The sequence below is a fragment of the Oncorhynchus masou genome, chromosome 2, assembly GCF_036934945.1.
Source record: "Oncorhynchus masou masou isolate Uvic2021 chromosome 2, UVic_Omas_1.1, whole genome shotgun sequence".
NCBI classification, from domain to species: domain Eukaryota; kingdom Metazoa; phylum Chordata; class Actinopteri; order Salmoniformes; family Salmonidae; genus Oncorhynchus; species Oncorhynchus masou.
In genome coordinates, this window is record NC_088213.1 from 8936470 (window position 1) to 8952560 (window position 16091).

A 16091-nucleotide genomic window follows, 5' to 3' on the forward strand; every position below is an offset into this window, starting at 1 on the left:
TCTACCTTTCTGTTTGGTCCGTGATTGTTTTGTGTTACTGTGTGTGTTGGAGGGTTTTCTCATTACATGATGTTTCCTTGTTGGAGATATTCTGGGTTTTGTATTAATATTTTGACTAAAGACTTGTGTTTTTCCTCAAACCTGTGTACTGCCCCTGACTCAGACAACGAACCCAGCACATTGTTACAACAACACAGAGTTACGCATGGAATAAACAAACGTATAGTCAATAACATTACAGGAACTGGGTTGTTATAACTAGGTTGCTTAAACCACTATGGGACTTTGTCAGCTGAGACAGATAGTTTTATTCAATGTGAATAAGCTCATTGAGTTATTTGATATAAACATTTATTGACTCAGTCACCGTGGTTGGGTTGACAGACAGACAGACAGACAGACAGACAGACAGACAGACAGACAGATCAAATATAACAATAATTATATAATGTAAAAATAATGAAATATTTCTCCCAAAATGTTTATTTATTTATTTTTTAAATCATTTATATTGCATCCTTGAGCCATCTTCAATGCTTTGGAACAATCGAATATCAATTCAAGATCCAAAACACTTGATCTCCAAGAGTACATTACATGTGCACCAAGGACAAAAAACTACTACGAACGTAAACTAGGGTTGTAATGACGTAAACACACTGTGTGTCCCGAATGGTACCCTATTCCATATATAATACACTACTTTATGCACTATACAGGGATTAGGGTGCCATTTGGGACGCAACCAGTGACCTCCTGAACCCTATTGGTCATTTGACCATGCAAACATAGAAGCAGCTTAGCAGTGTAATGAAAACAACTAGATCTGGCTCTGTTGCTATTGCAGAAGACAGCAGAGGAATAAGGTATCAGACCGGGACAAATACATAGTGTAAAATACTTCTGTAAAATACTTGAAAAAAATACATGTACTTGAAAGTATTTGAGTTTGTACTTCTGGGACCATATTACATTGGTTGTTCTACATTGGTTGTTCTATGTTCTACTGGTCCAAACTAAATTAAGTGCAGTATTTGAAAGTATTTGAAAGTATTTGATATTTGACCCAGGTCTGCAAGGTATCACAATATCTGATATGGACCTCATTCTCCTTTTAAGAAAATATATAAAAGGCTAATTTCTGGGAAACAATGAAAAATGTATGAGCCCAAATAAAATACATATATATATATATATATAGTATAATATAGTATACATTTGTCTCAATTGATTCATTCTTTTCTCATTTTTTTTTTACAAAATAAAAATACCTGAGTTAAGAAATCCCACATTGTTTAATAATAATGATGTACTATAAAACAGGTTTGACACGTTCTTTTAGATAGAAAACAAATCGTATAAAAAAAATAAATCATATGGCAGCATCAATTGATAATCGATATAAATGTATAAATGTCTTTTTTTTCTGAGTTCTCAAAAGGAAGTAGTATAACGAACATCCACTCAGGGCTCTGGTCAAAAGAAGTGCACTACATAGGGAATAGGGTGCCATTTCAGACACAGAACCAAGTGTGATGTCATCGTTATCATACCCATAAAGTAACCTACCCTGTCCTCTTTACAAACGACTCGTTTTTTTGATGTGACTCAGAGTCGTTCAGATGGTACGACGTTGCTTCACAATAGCCTCGCCAGAAATACAGTATGTATTGAGAATATTGACTTACTTATCTTTTTTAAATCAAGTTTAAAAAAAACAAACTTTTGTTGTTGTTGAGCGTTAAAATGAACTCATAACCAAGCGTTTTTGCAAAAGGCACTGTAACTGCACATAACTGTTTACTTTAAATCAACACGTGGTTTTCATTTTTTGAAATTGAGAAATCAACTGCAGATTGTTGATTGGGACTTTAACCTTACTTAAGCTCAATAAAAACTGTCTGCTTCTGGCACGGCTAGTGGAAGTAGGACTCGAGGGAACCACGGCGACGCACGTCGGTAGTCCAGCAGTGGAAGCCTCCTCCCAGGGAGTTGGCGTGGCGGATGTTCACTTTGATGGTTTTGATACCTGGAGAACGGAGGGAGGGAGGGAGGGAGCGAGGGAGAGAGAGAGAGAGGGAGGGAGGGAGAGAGAGAGAGAGAGAGAGAGAGAGAGAGAGAGAGGGAGGGAGGGAGGGAGGGAGAGAGAGAGAGAGAGAGAGAGAGAGAGAGAGAGAGAGAGAGAGAGGGAGGGAGGGAGGGAGGGATAGAGAGAGAGAGAGAGAGAGAGAGAGAGAGAGAGAGAGAGAGGGAGGGAGGGAGGGAGGGAGTCAGAAAGACCAGAGGAATGGCAGTTGTCAAAAGGTCTGTCTTGGAACTTTATCTGAACTAACTTAGACAAACAAATAAAAACTATCAATCGCTAAATAAAGATAAAAGGTCAAGAACTAAATGGTCGAATAAAATAGGGATTATAATGAATAGGTCATAGGTCATACACGAAGGTCATCTTCTACTCACCAAGGTTCTCAAACATCTTGTGGATGGTGTGCTCGTTAGCATCACACATGACCCGTTTGGGGTCCAGCATCAAGACATTCATGGACAGCCACTTAGAGGACATCCACAGAGGGTGGTCTGATGGGAGAACAGGTACATTTACTAACCAGACACTCATGGATATCGTCACACTATGAAAAGACCACACCGACAGTGCTGAGTATGAGTTTTCTATCAACAAATAAGGAAGTGCTAGAAATGGTGTTGTCTTTTGTTGATTGAATTCCCAAACAACAACAACAACAACATACCATCTGGAATCAGAGGGGTTGGAGGCTTCACCACGGTCCAGCCGGCCTTCTCAAACATCTCCACCTGAAGGAGAGAAATCAGAGATGCTGTTGGTCAGACAGAGAGGTCTGTTCCCATGTCGCGTTTTATCAGTTACAGCACCGCTCCACTAGAGGACACTGCAGGAATGTGTATACAGGGGGAAAGGGCAAACTGGTCAGGAGGGTAATCTCTTGTTTCTCTCTCCCCTCTCTCTTTCTCTTTCTCTCTCTCTCTCTCTCTCTCTCTCTCTCTCTCTCTCTCTCTCTACCCCTCTCTCTCCACCCCTTTCTCTCCACCCCTCTCTCTCCCGTCTCTCTCTCTCTCTCTCTCTACCCGTCTCTCTCTCCTCTCATTCTCTCTTCACTCCATCCCTCTCTCTGCACCCCCCACCCCCCCTCTCTCTTTCTCTCTCCTCTCATTCTCTCTTCACTCCATCCCTCTCTCTGCACCCCCCACCCCTCTCTCTCTTTCTCTCTCCTCTCATTCTCTCTTCACTCCAACCCTCTCTCTGCACCCCCCACCCCTCTCTCTCTTTCTCTCTCCTCTCATTCTCTCTTCACTCCATCCCTCTCTCTGCACCCCCCACCCCCCCTCTCTCTCTCTTTCTCTCTCTCTACCCGTCTCTCTCTCCTCTCATTCTCTCTTCACTCCATCCCTCTCTCTGCACCCCCCCCCCGCCTCTCTCTTTCTCTCTCCCTCCATCTGACTGACCTGACGACAGGGACGATCAGGGTTGGACAGCACCAGTCCCGGCCCGATGATGTTGAAGGTGGCGTCGATGTGCATGGGGTTGGGGTCCTTGAATGAGATGATGTGGACCTTGTATTCCGGGGCGAGATGGCGACGCATCCACTCAATCCCCATGTAGTTTGTAACCTGGAAATATTGAAGTAATGACTGGAATCAATCGACAATAAATTGTTTACACTTTTTTATGTAACAGTTCTCCATTATTTACATATTATCCATTTAGGAATGACGTGTTTAAATGACACCTAATAACTGCTTAGTGATATCTAGCACTAATAATTATACACCATTTGGTACCAGGTATTTACCAATTGTGTTGAATTCTTCAACAGCAAGTTACAGAAAGCAGCTATTGATATCATATCATTTGCTGGTGAATACCACCAGGTAAACACTTCCTGAGACATGAAAGAAAGTGTTGCATTACCCAATTCATTACCTTCACTAGTTAACACCATGGTCCTACAGAGCACCCAATTCATTACCTTCACTAGTTAACACTGTGGTCCTACAGAGCACCCAATTCATTACCTTCACTAGTTAACACTGTGGTCCTACAGAGCACCCAATTCATTACCTTCACTAGTTAACACTGTGGTCCTACAGAGCACCCAATTCATTACCTTCACTAGTTAACACCGTGGTCCTACAGAGCATCCAATTCATTACCTTCACTAGTTAACACCGTGGTCCTACAGAGCTGGTCTGTACGTAGGCCTCTAGGCCTCTATGTAATTGTGTTAATTAGTGGCTCTGAACTCAGTCATTGACAAACTATAAAAAAGCCTCAAAGGGACTCAATGTGTTCCGTGACCCAGGGATCCGTCTGTACACCAGTTGTCTGTTCTGTCGGCTTCTTTGCTCCAGACTGGGGATGCAATTGCAGCCAGGCAGTGTAGGGCTTCTGTTGGGGCAAGTTCTGCATCCCTATTACTATTTTGTCTCTTTATTAGGTGAACTGTAGCTACGCTATTAAGGCTAAATCAACGACACCTGGTCGTCCAACAACTCATTCCAAATTCATGGGCATTAAAATGGAGTTGGTCCCTCCTTTGCTGCTATAACAGCCTCCACTCTTCTGGGAAGGCTTTCCACTAGATGTTGGAACATTGCTGCTATTTCCACTAGATGTTGGAACATTGCTGCTGTAACAGCCTCCACTCTTCTGGGAAGGCTTCCCACTTGTTGTTGGAACATTGCTGCAGGGGACTTGCTTTCATTCAGCCAGAAGAGCATTAGTGAGGTCGGGCACTGATGTTGGGCGATTAGGCCTGGCTCGCAGTCAGTGTTCAAATCCCAAAGGTGTTCAATGGGGTTGAGGTCAGGGCTCTGTGCAGGCCAGTCAAGTTCTTCCACACCGATCTCAACAAACCATTTCTGTATGGGCCTCGCTTTGTGCACGGGGATATTGTCATGCTGAAACAGGAAAGGGCCTTCCCCAAACTGTTGCCACAAAGTTGGAAGCACAGAATCATTTAGAAAGTCACTGTATGCTGTAGCGTTAAGATTTCCCTTCACTGGAACTAAGGGAGTCGAACCATGAAAAACAGCCCCATACAATTATTCCTCCACCAAACTTTACAGTTGGCACTATGAATTCGGACAGGTAGTGTTCTCCTGGCATCCGCCAAATCCAGATTGGTCCGTCGGACTGCCAGATGGTGAAGCGTGAGCCATCACTCCAGAGAAACCGTTTCCTGCTCCAGGGTCCAATGGCGGCGAGCTTTACACCCTCCAGCCTGACGCTCGGCATTGCACATGGTGATCTTAGGTTTGTGTGCAGCTGCTCGGCCATGGAAACCCATTTCATGAAGCTCCTGACGAACAGTTCTTGTGCTGACGTTGCTTCCAGAGGCAGTTTGAAACTTAGTAGTGAGTGTTGCAACTGAGGACAGATGATTTTTTAAACACTACGCACTTCAGCAGTTGGTAGTCACGTTCTGTGAGCTTGTATGGCCTACCACTTAGCGGCTGAGCCGTTGTTGCTCCTAGATGTTTCCACTTCACAATAACAGCACTCACAGTTGTTCGGGGCAGCTCTAGCGGGGCAGAAATTTTACGAACGGACTTGTTGGAAGGGTGTCATCCTATGAATGACGGTGCCACGTTGAAAATCACTGACCTCTTCAGTAAGGCCCATTCTACTGCCAATGTTTGTCTATGGAGATTGCACGTCTGTGTGCTCGATTTTATACACCTGTCAGCAACGGGTGTGGCTGAAATCCACTAATTTGAAGGGCTGCCCACATACTTTTTTTTAGATTAAGGAGTGAACACAGTGTGACTCTATAAAAGACATGTGGCATTGGGCCGTCCATACCTGACTCCTCTGGACGAACAGATCCCTGCCAGCTCTGATGAAGTCAGCGGCGTCGAAGCACGGCTCGTGTTCGGTGGTGACAAACTTTCCCTGGGCAGCCAGCTTGTGTCTGTCCTCCACCGTGCGGATAGGGTAGTCCTGGAGGAGGGCAGAGAGAGAGACAGATTAGAGAGACAGACAGGTTAGTGCTGGAGGGGGGCAGAGAGAGAGACAGATTAGAGAGACAGACAGGTTAGTCCTGGAGGGGGGCAGAGAGAGAGACAGATTAGAGAGATAGATTAGAGAGACAGACAGGGCAGAGAGAGAGAGAGATTAGAGAGACGGACAGGTTAGTCCATGAGGGGGCAGAGAGAGAGACAGATTAGAGAGACAGATTAGAGAGACAGACAGGTTAGTCCTGGAGGGGGCAGAGAGAGAGACAGATTAGAGAGACAGACAGGTTAGTCTTGGAGGGGCAGAGAGACAGACAGGGCAGAGAGACAGACAGGTTAGTCCTGGAGGTGGCAGAGAGAGAGACAGATTAGAGAGACAGATTAGAGAGACAGACAGGTTAGTCCTGGGGGGGGGCAGAGAGAGAAACAGATTAGAGAGACAGACAGGGCAGAGAGAGAGACAGGTTAGTCCTGGGGGGGCAGAGAGAGAAACAGATTAGAGAGACAGACAGGTTAGTCCTGGAGGGGCAGAGAGAGAGACAGGTTAGAGAGACAGGTTAGAGAGACAGACAGGGCAGAGAGAGACAGGTTAGTCCTGGGGGGGGGCAGAGAGAGAGACAGGTTAGAGAGACAGGTTAGAGAGACAGACAGGGTAGAGAGAGAGACAGGTTAGTCCTGGGGGGAGCAGAGAGAGAGACAGATTAGAGAGACAGGTTAGAGAGACAGACAGGGCAGAGAGAGACAGGTTAGTCCTGGGGGGGGGGAGAGAGAGACAGGTTAGAGAGACAGGTTAGAGAGACAGACAGGGTAGAGAGAGAGACAGGTTAGTCCTGGGGGGAGCAGAGAGAGAGACAGATTAGAGAGACAGATCAGAGAGACAGGTTAGAGAGACAGACAGGGCAGAGAGAGAGACAGGTTAGTCCTGGGGGGGGCAGAGAGAGAGACAGATTAGAGAGACAGGCAGGTTAGTCCTGGAGGGGGGGCAGAAAGAGAGACAGATTAGAGAGACAGACAGGGCAGAGAGAGAGAGACAGATGAGAGACAGACAGGTTAGTCCTGGGGGGGGCAGAGAGAGAGAGACAGATGAGAGACAGACAGGTTAGTCCTGGAGGGGGCAGAGAGAGAGACAGGTTAGAGAGACAAACAGGGCAGAGAGAGAGACAAGTTAGTCCTGGAGGGGGTCAGAGAGAGAGACAGATTAGAGAGGCAGACAGGTTAGTCCTGGAGGGGGGCAAAGAGAGAGACAGATTAGAGAGACAGACAGTGCAGAGAGAGAGAGAGACAGGTTAGTCCTAGAGTGGGGACAGAGCAAGAGACAGATTAGAGAGACAGACAGGGCAGAGAGAGAGAGACAGGTTAGTCCTGGGGGGGGCAGAGAGAGAGACAGATTAGAGAGACAGGTTAGAGAGACAGACAGGGCAGAGAGAGACAGGTTAGAGAGACAGGCAGGTTAGTCCTGGGGGGGGCAGAGAGAGAGACAGGTTAGTCCTGGGGGGGGCAGAGAGAGAGAGACAGATGAGAGACAGACAGGTTAGTCCTGGAGGGGGCAGAGAGAGAGACAGGTTAGAGAGACAAACAGGGCAGAGAGAGAGACAGGTTAGAGAGACAGGCAGGTTAGTCCTGGGGGGGGGCAGAGAGAGAGACAGGTTAGTCCTGGGGGGGGCAGAGAGAGAGAGACAGATGAGAGACAGGCAGGTTAGTCCTGGAGGGGGCAGAGAGAGAGAGACAGATGAGAGACAGACAGGTTAGTCCTGGAGGGGGCAGAGAGAGAGACAGGTTAGAGAGACAAACAGGGCAGAGAGAGAGACAGGTTAGTCCTAGAGTGGGGACAGAGCAAGAGACAGATTAGAGAGACAGGCAGGGCAGAGAGAGAGAGACAAGTTAGTCCTGGAGGGGGTCAGAGAGAGAGACAGATTAGAGAGGCAGACAGGTTAGTCCTGGAGGGGGCAGAGAGAGAGACAGGTTAGAGAGACAAACAGGGCAGAGAGAGAGACAGGTTAGAGAGACAGGCAGGTTAGTCCTGGGGGGGGGCAGAGAGAGAGACAGGTTAGTCCTGGGGGGGGCAGAGAGAGAGACAGACAGATGAGAGACAGGCAGGTTAGTCCTGGAGGGGGCAGAGAGAGAGAGACAGATGAGAGACAGACAGGTTAGTCCTGGAGGGGGCAGAGAGAGAGACAGGTTAGAGAGACAAACAGGGCAGAGAGAGAGACAGGTTAGTCCTAGAGTGGGGACAGAGCAAGAGACAGATTAGAGAGACAGGCAGGGCAGAGAGAGAGAGACAAGTTAGTCCTGGAGGGGGTCAGAGAGAGAGACAGATTAGAGAGGCAGACAGGTTAGTCCTGGAGGGGGGGCAGAAACAGAGACAGATTAGAGAGACAGACAGGGCAGAGAGAGAGACAAGTTAGTCCTGGAGGGGGTCAGAGAGAGAGACAGATTAGAGAGGCAGACAGGTTAGTCCTGGAGGGGGGCAAAGAGAGAGACAGATTAGAGAGACAGACAGGGCAGAGAGAGACAGACAGGTTAGTCCTGGAGGGGGGACAGAGAGAGAGACAGATTAGAGAGACAGACAGGGCAGAGAGAGAAAGACAGGTTAGTCCTAGAGTGGGGACAGAGCAAGAGACAGATTAGAGAGACAGACAGGGCAGAGAGAGACAGACAGGTTAGTCCTGGAGGGGGGACAGAGAGAGAGACAGATTAGAGAGACAGACAGTGCAGAGAGAGAGAGACAGGTTAGTCCTGGAGGGGGGAGGGGGGGTCAGACAGAGGTCAGAGACTGACTGGTTTAAACGTAGACTCAGTGATAAACAAAGTAAACATCAGTATCGGAACGATTTCCGCAACAGAGAGTTGAAGCACGAGGCTAAACTTCACCGTTTTTGGCAGGCTGCAGCCATCACCCTGCAGCAGAGTGATGTGTGCCCGTGCAGATACTCTGTGAGAGTGCATCTTCTTGCATCACACTCATATGAAATATATTTGGTCAACCCTGCTGCTCGTGGCAATGTCACGTCGCTGAGTCTCAGTTTAAGGAGAGATCAGAGAAACGGACAGGTTGGAGCGGGAGGGGGTTGATTATCTACAGCCATTAAGTTATGAGTCTCAGTTTAAGGAGAGATCAGAGAAACGGACAGGTTGGAGCGGGAGGGGGTTGATTATCTACAGCCATTAATAAGTTATGAGTCTCAGGTTAAGGAGAGGTCAGAGAAACGGACAGGTTGGAGCGGGAGGGGGTTGATTATCTACAGCCATTAATAAGTTATGAGTCTCAGTTTAAGGAGAGATCAGAGAAACGGACAGGTTGGAGCGGGAGGGGGTTGATTATCTACAGCCATTAATAAGTTATGAGTCTCAGGTTAAGGAGAGGCCAGAGAAACGGACAGGTTGGAGCGGGAGGGGGTTGATTATCTACAGCCATTAATAAGTTATGAGTCTCAGTTTAAGGAGAGGTCAGAGAAACTGACAGGTTGGAGCGGGAGGGGGTTGATTATCTACAGCCATTAAGTTATGAGTCTCAGGTTAAGGAGAGATCAGAGAAACGGACAGGTTGGAGCGGGAGGGGGTTGATTATCTACAGCCATTAAGTTATGAGTCTCAGGTTAAGGAGAGATCAGAGAAACGGACAGGTTGGAGCGGGAGGGGGTTGATTATCTACAGCCATTAAGTTATGAGTCTCAGTTTAAGGAGAGATCAGAGAAACGGACAGGTTGGAGTGGAGGGGGTTGATTATCTACAGCCATTAATAAGTTATGAGTCTCAGTTTAAGGAGAGGTCAGAGAAACGGACAGGTTGGAGCGGGAGGGGTTGATTATCTACAGCCATTAATAAGTTATGAGTCTCAGTTTAAGGAGAGGTCAGAGAAACGGACAGGTTGGAGCGGGAGGGGTTGATTATCTACAGCCATTAATAAGTTATGAGTCTCAGTTTAAGGAGAGGTCAGAGAAACGGACAGGTTGGAGCGGGAGGGGTTGATTATCTACAGCCATTAATAAGTTATGAGTCTCAGTTTAAGGAGAGGTCAGAGAAACGGACAGGTTGGAGCGGGAGGGGGTTGATTATCTACAGCCATTAATAAGTTATGAGTCTCAGTTTAAGGAGAGGTCAGAGAAACGGACAGGTTGGAGCGGGAGGGGGTTGATTATCTACAGCCATTAAGTTATGAGTCTCAGTTTAAGGAGAGGTCAGAGAAACGGACAGGTTGGAGCGGGAGGGGGTTGATTATCTACAGCCATTAAGTTATGAGTCTCAGGTTAAGGAGAGGTCAGAGAAACGGACAGGTTGGAGCGGGAGGGGGTTGATTATCTACAGCCATTAAGTTATGAGTCTCAGTTTAAGGAGAGGTCAGAGAAACGGACAGGTTGGAGCGGGAGGGGGTTGATTATCTACAGCCATTAAGTTATGAGTCTCAGTTTAAGGAGAGGTCAGAGAAACTGACATGTATGAACTGTGTATCTTTAAATGGCCCCTTGCCACATGAGTAAAATACACACCCTGTTCTTGGGCCTAATCTCATTGGTAATACAAAAATACCAAATTTGGGCCAAATCTCGTGAGTAATACAAACACACTAAATTTGGGCCTGATCTCATGGGTAATACAAGCACCATGTGTTTGGGCCTAATCTCATTGGTAATATAAACACCATGTGTTTGGGCCTAATCTCATTGGTAATATAAACACCATGTGTTTGGGCCTAATCTCATTGGTAATATAAACACCATGTGTTTGGGCCTAATCTCATTGGTAATATAAACACCATGTGTTTGGGCCTAATCTCATTGGTAATATAAACACCATGTGTTTGGGCCTAATCTCATGGGTAATACAAGCACCATGTGTTTGGGCCTAATCTCATGGGTAATACAAACACCATGTGTTTGGGCCTAATCTCATGGGTAATACAAACACCATGTGTTTGGGCCTAATCTCATTGGTAATATAAACACCATGTGTTTGGGCCTAATCTCATGGGTAATACAAACACCATGTGTTTGGGCCTAATCTCATGGGTAATACAAACACCATGTGTTTGGGCCTAATCTCATTTGTAATATAAACACCATGTGTTTGGGCCTAATCTCATGGGTAATATAAGCACCATGTGTTTGGGCCTAATCTCATGGGTAATACAAACACCATGTGTTTGGGCCTAATCTCATTGGTAATATAAACACCATGTGTTTGGGCCTGATCTCATTGGTAATATAAACACCATGTGTTTGGGCCTAATCTCATGGGTAATACAAACACCATGTGTTTGGGCCTAATCTCATGGGTAATACAAACACCATGTGTTTGGGCCTGATCTCATTGGTAATATAAACACCATGTGTTTGGGCCTGATCTCATTGGTAATATAAACACCATGTGTTTGGGCCTAATCTCATTGGTAATATAAACACCATGTGTTTGGGCCTAATCTCATTGGTAATATGTCACTTATAGCTATATGAGATACGGCCAAAGAACAGAGTAATCTATGCCACGTATAGTAGACGCTTCTATTCAAAGCGCTTTTACATAACAGTGAATGCATGTATAGTATGTGATCCCTGCAGGAACAGAGACTCTGAAGTGAGTAGAGCACCTCTCGGGGGTCATCTAGCACCTACCTGATCGTACAGCTCATCAGACATGGTGGGTTTTGGGGGGGTGGTCCACTTGGCACCCTTTCTGAAGTACTCCTTGATGAGGGGTCTGTAGGCCCGGTACTCAAAGAAGCGGGACCTCCAGGCCATGGGAGCCTCGATAATCTCATTCCCCACCACCATGAGGATGTCTCTGGGCATGGCAGCATACATGCCTGGGTGGAGGAGAGGAGAGGAGACATGCTAGAGACACACAGGTTGTTGTTTTTTTACTCAATGCTCAGGTGGTGAATTTTCTATCAAACAATCAATAATTCAACCAACCGAACCAACCAACCAACCAATCAATGAACCAACCAATCCCGTAGCGCTGCCCTCTGCCTACCAGTAGAGGTGAAGTCTGGAGTGCTGTACTCATAGGACCAGTCCATGGGTTCAGGTCTCTGAACTGTAACTCCCTCCATGCGGAGAATATTGCACATTTCTTCAATCTCAGCAACGGCTTTCTTCAAGTGGTCCTCAGGAAAGCTTTGGCCCCCATACTTCTGGTAGAAGGGCCAATGCTTCTCATATGTGTTAGCCTGTTGGAAACAAGTTGAATACATCAATATGGGTTCTTCATTCATTCATTTATTTGAATGATTTATATTTTATTTGAGCAGGTGAGTCCCATTAAATATTTTAATGTATTTGGCAAGGAAGTTGTTGCTATTTGCAATAGGCTCAATGCAATAATAATATATTTATGGTTCATTGCATCTTAGTTTAAACATAGTGTAGATTTGTTCTACATAATTGTGATTTCTGATTTGATGACCTCACCTTGACCTCTACTGTGAAAGGAGGGACGCGCGCGTTCTCTGCGCGGCCTACGATCACCTCCTCGAGGGGGTCCCATTCGTTGTAGGCGCAGACAGGACACTCCTGTCGCTCAGGCTCAGTGACAGCGTTCTCCTCCAGGGCGCGTTGCGGCTGCGCGGCAGCAGCGGAACTCGAGTAGCTCTGGAACGCGCCCTGCACCCAGCCTGTCATGGCGCGGCCGAGCTGCGGGAAGATGAACAGCTGCGTCAGTATCAACTGCTCACATGTCACGGTGTGGTCACACATTACATGTAATGTTTAGAATGACAGGAAATGAGCTGTAAAACTTAAACATTTTCTCTCGGCCTCATGGCAAAATGTGTACAATAGCATCATATTAGCTATAAAACTGCAAATGTTTATCTTTGCCCCATAACAGAATGTGTAGCATTGTAGGAAGTTAGTTGTCCCCCCCCTAAAAAAAAATCCTTCCTTATGTTTCGCTCAGACCTTGCAGGGCGCGAAACTGCGGTATGCCTCTGGGTCACACTGTTGGCTACGCAACGCAACACACATGATTACAGGGCCATTCATAGGGTTACCATATAACATTATATTATAATCAAATCGATTAAGATGTTAACCTTCCAACAAATGTGGATTTGTTTTTATATATTTTTCCAATCAGTAGTTGAACTGAGGTGATTCTTCAAGTCCTGACCATGATAACTGTGGTTTAAAGATAAGTCGACCAAGGACTAACCTGTTAGCTTAATCTCTTGCAGTAAGCCTTATCATACACATTCGACATTATACAAAGACCGATGCATTACAAGGCCAAACGGAAAACCATTGGTCAATATAAGGTATTCAAGCCTAACGGAGCTGTGTTAGATATGGACTATTGGTTTTGAGTCAAGGTGCGCTTGATAAACGCACTTATCTCGGTTGGAGGTATGATTTCAAGGGGCCAGCGAGGGCATGCGCAGCTCTCCGTGTCAGTGGGTTCAGGGAGGGCCCGCAACAGCTGTCCACTGTCATTCACGCGCAAAAATTTGCTGCCGGACACAGGTCTCTCTCTTACACATTTCCAAATAAAGTAGAAACGTTCTCTTCCAATAAATACATGGGTTCATGTTTTCATTTCTGTAGCAATTTTTTTCCTTCTACTTCGTGCACAAGAAATTGACTTAATTCACAATTCCAGAGAACAGCATGCGAAATTCTTGAGTAACGCAGGAAATGCTGCTATATTCGTTTTATTTGAAACAAAAACTCGCCTATGTCCGGACAAAATCAATTAATGAAAGAAAATGACATGCTTTTTGATTGGTAGGCCGATATTTAATTGAGTATTTTGCTGTGAAAAGGTGTAAAAAATAGCCTATTCATTTTATTTAAAAGAATAATGTTCAAAGTAATCAGAACAAACTCAATTAATAAAAAATAATATTATAATTGTAAAAAACTTAAATGAAATGTGTTCACTTTTCTGAGTGACAGCCAACAGCTGTTTGCCGCAGCTGCGCTTTCCTTGAGACTCTCCACATTTTATGATTTTGTACATTTCTGAATAAACAAAAAAACAGGAACTAAATACCAACCATAGATCCGATCAGATGGGCGGCCTCGGCCCCCCTGCTACCTCCTCTGAGACACCTGACTCGCAGCATTGTCCGACCTGATAATGGTGACGGCTATTTGGGATATTCTAGCGGCGAGCGGCTTCGCGGCAGGACAAGATCCACCTGAATGTCAGGAGTTCTGAGAATGAATGGAAGACCCTTCGCGTTCTGATGCCTCTTTATATCCGCTCGCAGGGCGCCTCGAGGCATTGGGACAAGTTGTGGGGGCAGTCAACGTGACCTGAGAAAATGTTCCCTGAAATTCTACACCTTACGCCAGCACATTCTTATCAGCCGCACACCCAATCTCTCCCACACAAATGGAAGAAAGAAACGCAACTGGCCGATCCGTTTCATACATGGTTTTCAGTCTCATCTCAAACGTTGCAGACAGCCTGCAACCCCCCCCAAAAAAAAAAAAAGAAAAATTAATAACATTTGCATATCATTATTCAATGATGAGATTATTAAAACTATTGCCCGAAAAGGGGATTGAGACATTTCTGAGATAATTGCATGATGTTTCAAAACAGGGCAGATTAGCATTTGTATGTCATCGTGTGTTACTGTAAAATAAATCAATTCAACTATGTGATTTAGAACATGTTGATGGAACAGAGGCCATGTGTGGGACACTGCACTAGTGATAACATGATGCAGGCTATAGGAGGTTATGGATGAGTGCAGTTCACAGTTCCAGTAAGATAGCATATGGTTCTAGAATATTCAAGGTGAATGTTACTGAACATTATTTGGGATTTGCAATATCTTGTGCATTTATGTCATATTTAAAGAGCAATATTGTACAAGGCCAAAACTGCAACAGTAGATACAAACAGTAGATACACAGTGTAGATACATACTGTAGATACATAGTGTAGATACATACAGTAGATACATAGTGTAGCTACATACAGTAGATACATACAGTAGATACATACAGTAGATACATAGTGTAGATACATACAGTAGATAATACAGTAGATAATACAGTAGATACATACAGTAGATACATAGTGTAGATACATACTGTAGATACATACTGTAGATACAAACAGTAGATACATACAGTAGATACATACAGTAGATAATACAGTAGATACATACAGTAGATACATACTGTAGATACATAGTGTAGATACATACAGTAGATACATACAGTAGATACATACTGTAGATACATACAGTAGACACATACAGTAGATACAAACAGTAGATATATACAGTAGATACTTACTGTAGATACAAACAGTAGATACATACAGTAGATACAAACAGTAGATACATAGTGTAGATACATAGAGTAGATACATACTGTAGATACAAACAGTAGATACATAGAGTAGATAATACAGTAGATACAAACAGTAGATACAAACAGTAGATACATACTGTAGATACATACAGTAGATACATACTGTAGATACATACTGTAGATACATACAGTAGATACATACTGTAGATACATACAGTAGATACATACTGTAGATACATACTGTAGATACATACAGTAGATACATACTGTAGATACATACAGTAGATACATACTGTAGATACATACAGTAGATACAAACAGTAGATACATAGTGTAGATACATAGAGTAGATACATACTGTAGATACAAACAGTAGATACATACTGTAGATAATACAGTAGATACATACTGTAGATACATACAGTAGATACATAGTGTAGATACATACAGTAGATACATACTGTAGATACATACTGTAGATACATACAGTAGATACATACTGTAGATACATACAGTAGATACATACTGTAGATACATACTGTAGATACATACAGTAGATACATACTGTAGATACATACAGTAGATACATACTGTAGATACATACTGTAGATACATACTGTAGATACATACAGTAGATACAAACAGTAGATAATACAGTAGATACATACTGTAGATACATACTGTAGATACATACAGTAGATACATACTGTAGATACATACTGTAGATACATACAGTAGATACAAACAGTAGATAATACAGTAGATACATACTGTAGATACATACTGTAGATACATACAGTAGATACATACAGTAGATACATACTGTAGATA

At 44.4% G+C, this 16091-nt stretch overlaps 1 protein-coding gene across 3 annotated transcripts in view; it reads right to left on the bottom strand.

Annotated features, from left to right (window-relative positions):
* Nucleotides 1-477: 477 nt before the first annotated feature.
* Nucleotides 478-16091, bottom strand: part of LOC135554885 (glycine amidinotransferase, mitochondrial) — a 30221-nt gene continuing 14607 nt past the window's right edge. For 2 of the 3 annotated variants that reach the window (XM_064987318.1, XM_064987317.1), the window contains exons 2-9: nucleotides 12402-12623; nucleotides 11965-12160; nucleotides 11604-11794; nucleotides 5843-5980; nucleotides 3484-3648; nucleotides 2751-2814; nucleotides 2461-2577; nucleotides 478-2029 (exon numbers count right to left, since the gene is read on the bottom strand). In XM_064987318.1, the coding sequence (XP_064843390.1) occupies nucleotides 1917-2029; nucleotides 2461-2577; nucleotides 2751-2814; nucleotides 3484-3648; nucleotides 5843-5980; nucleotides 11604-11794; nucleotides 11965-12160; nucleotides 12402-12611 (1194 nt within the window). In that variant the 5' untranslated portion in view covers nucleotides 12612-12623 and the 3' untranslated portion in view covers nucleotides 478-1916. Of the gene's footprint in view, nucleotides 2030-2460; nucleotides 2578-2750; nucleotides 2815-3483; nucleotides 3649-5842; nucleotides 5981-11603; nucleotides 11795-11964; nucleotides 12161-12401; nucleotides 12624-13984; nucleotides 14224-16091 lie in introns of those variants that run through there. The other variant, XM_064987316.1, reaches the window with a different exon arrangement.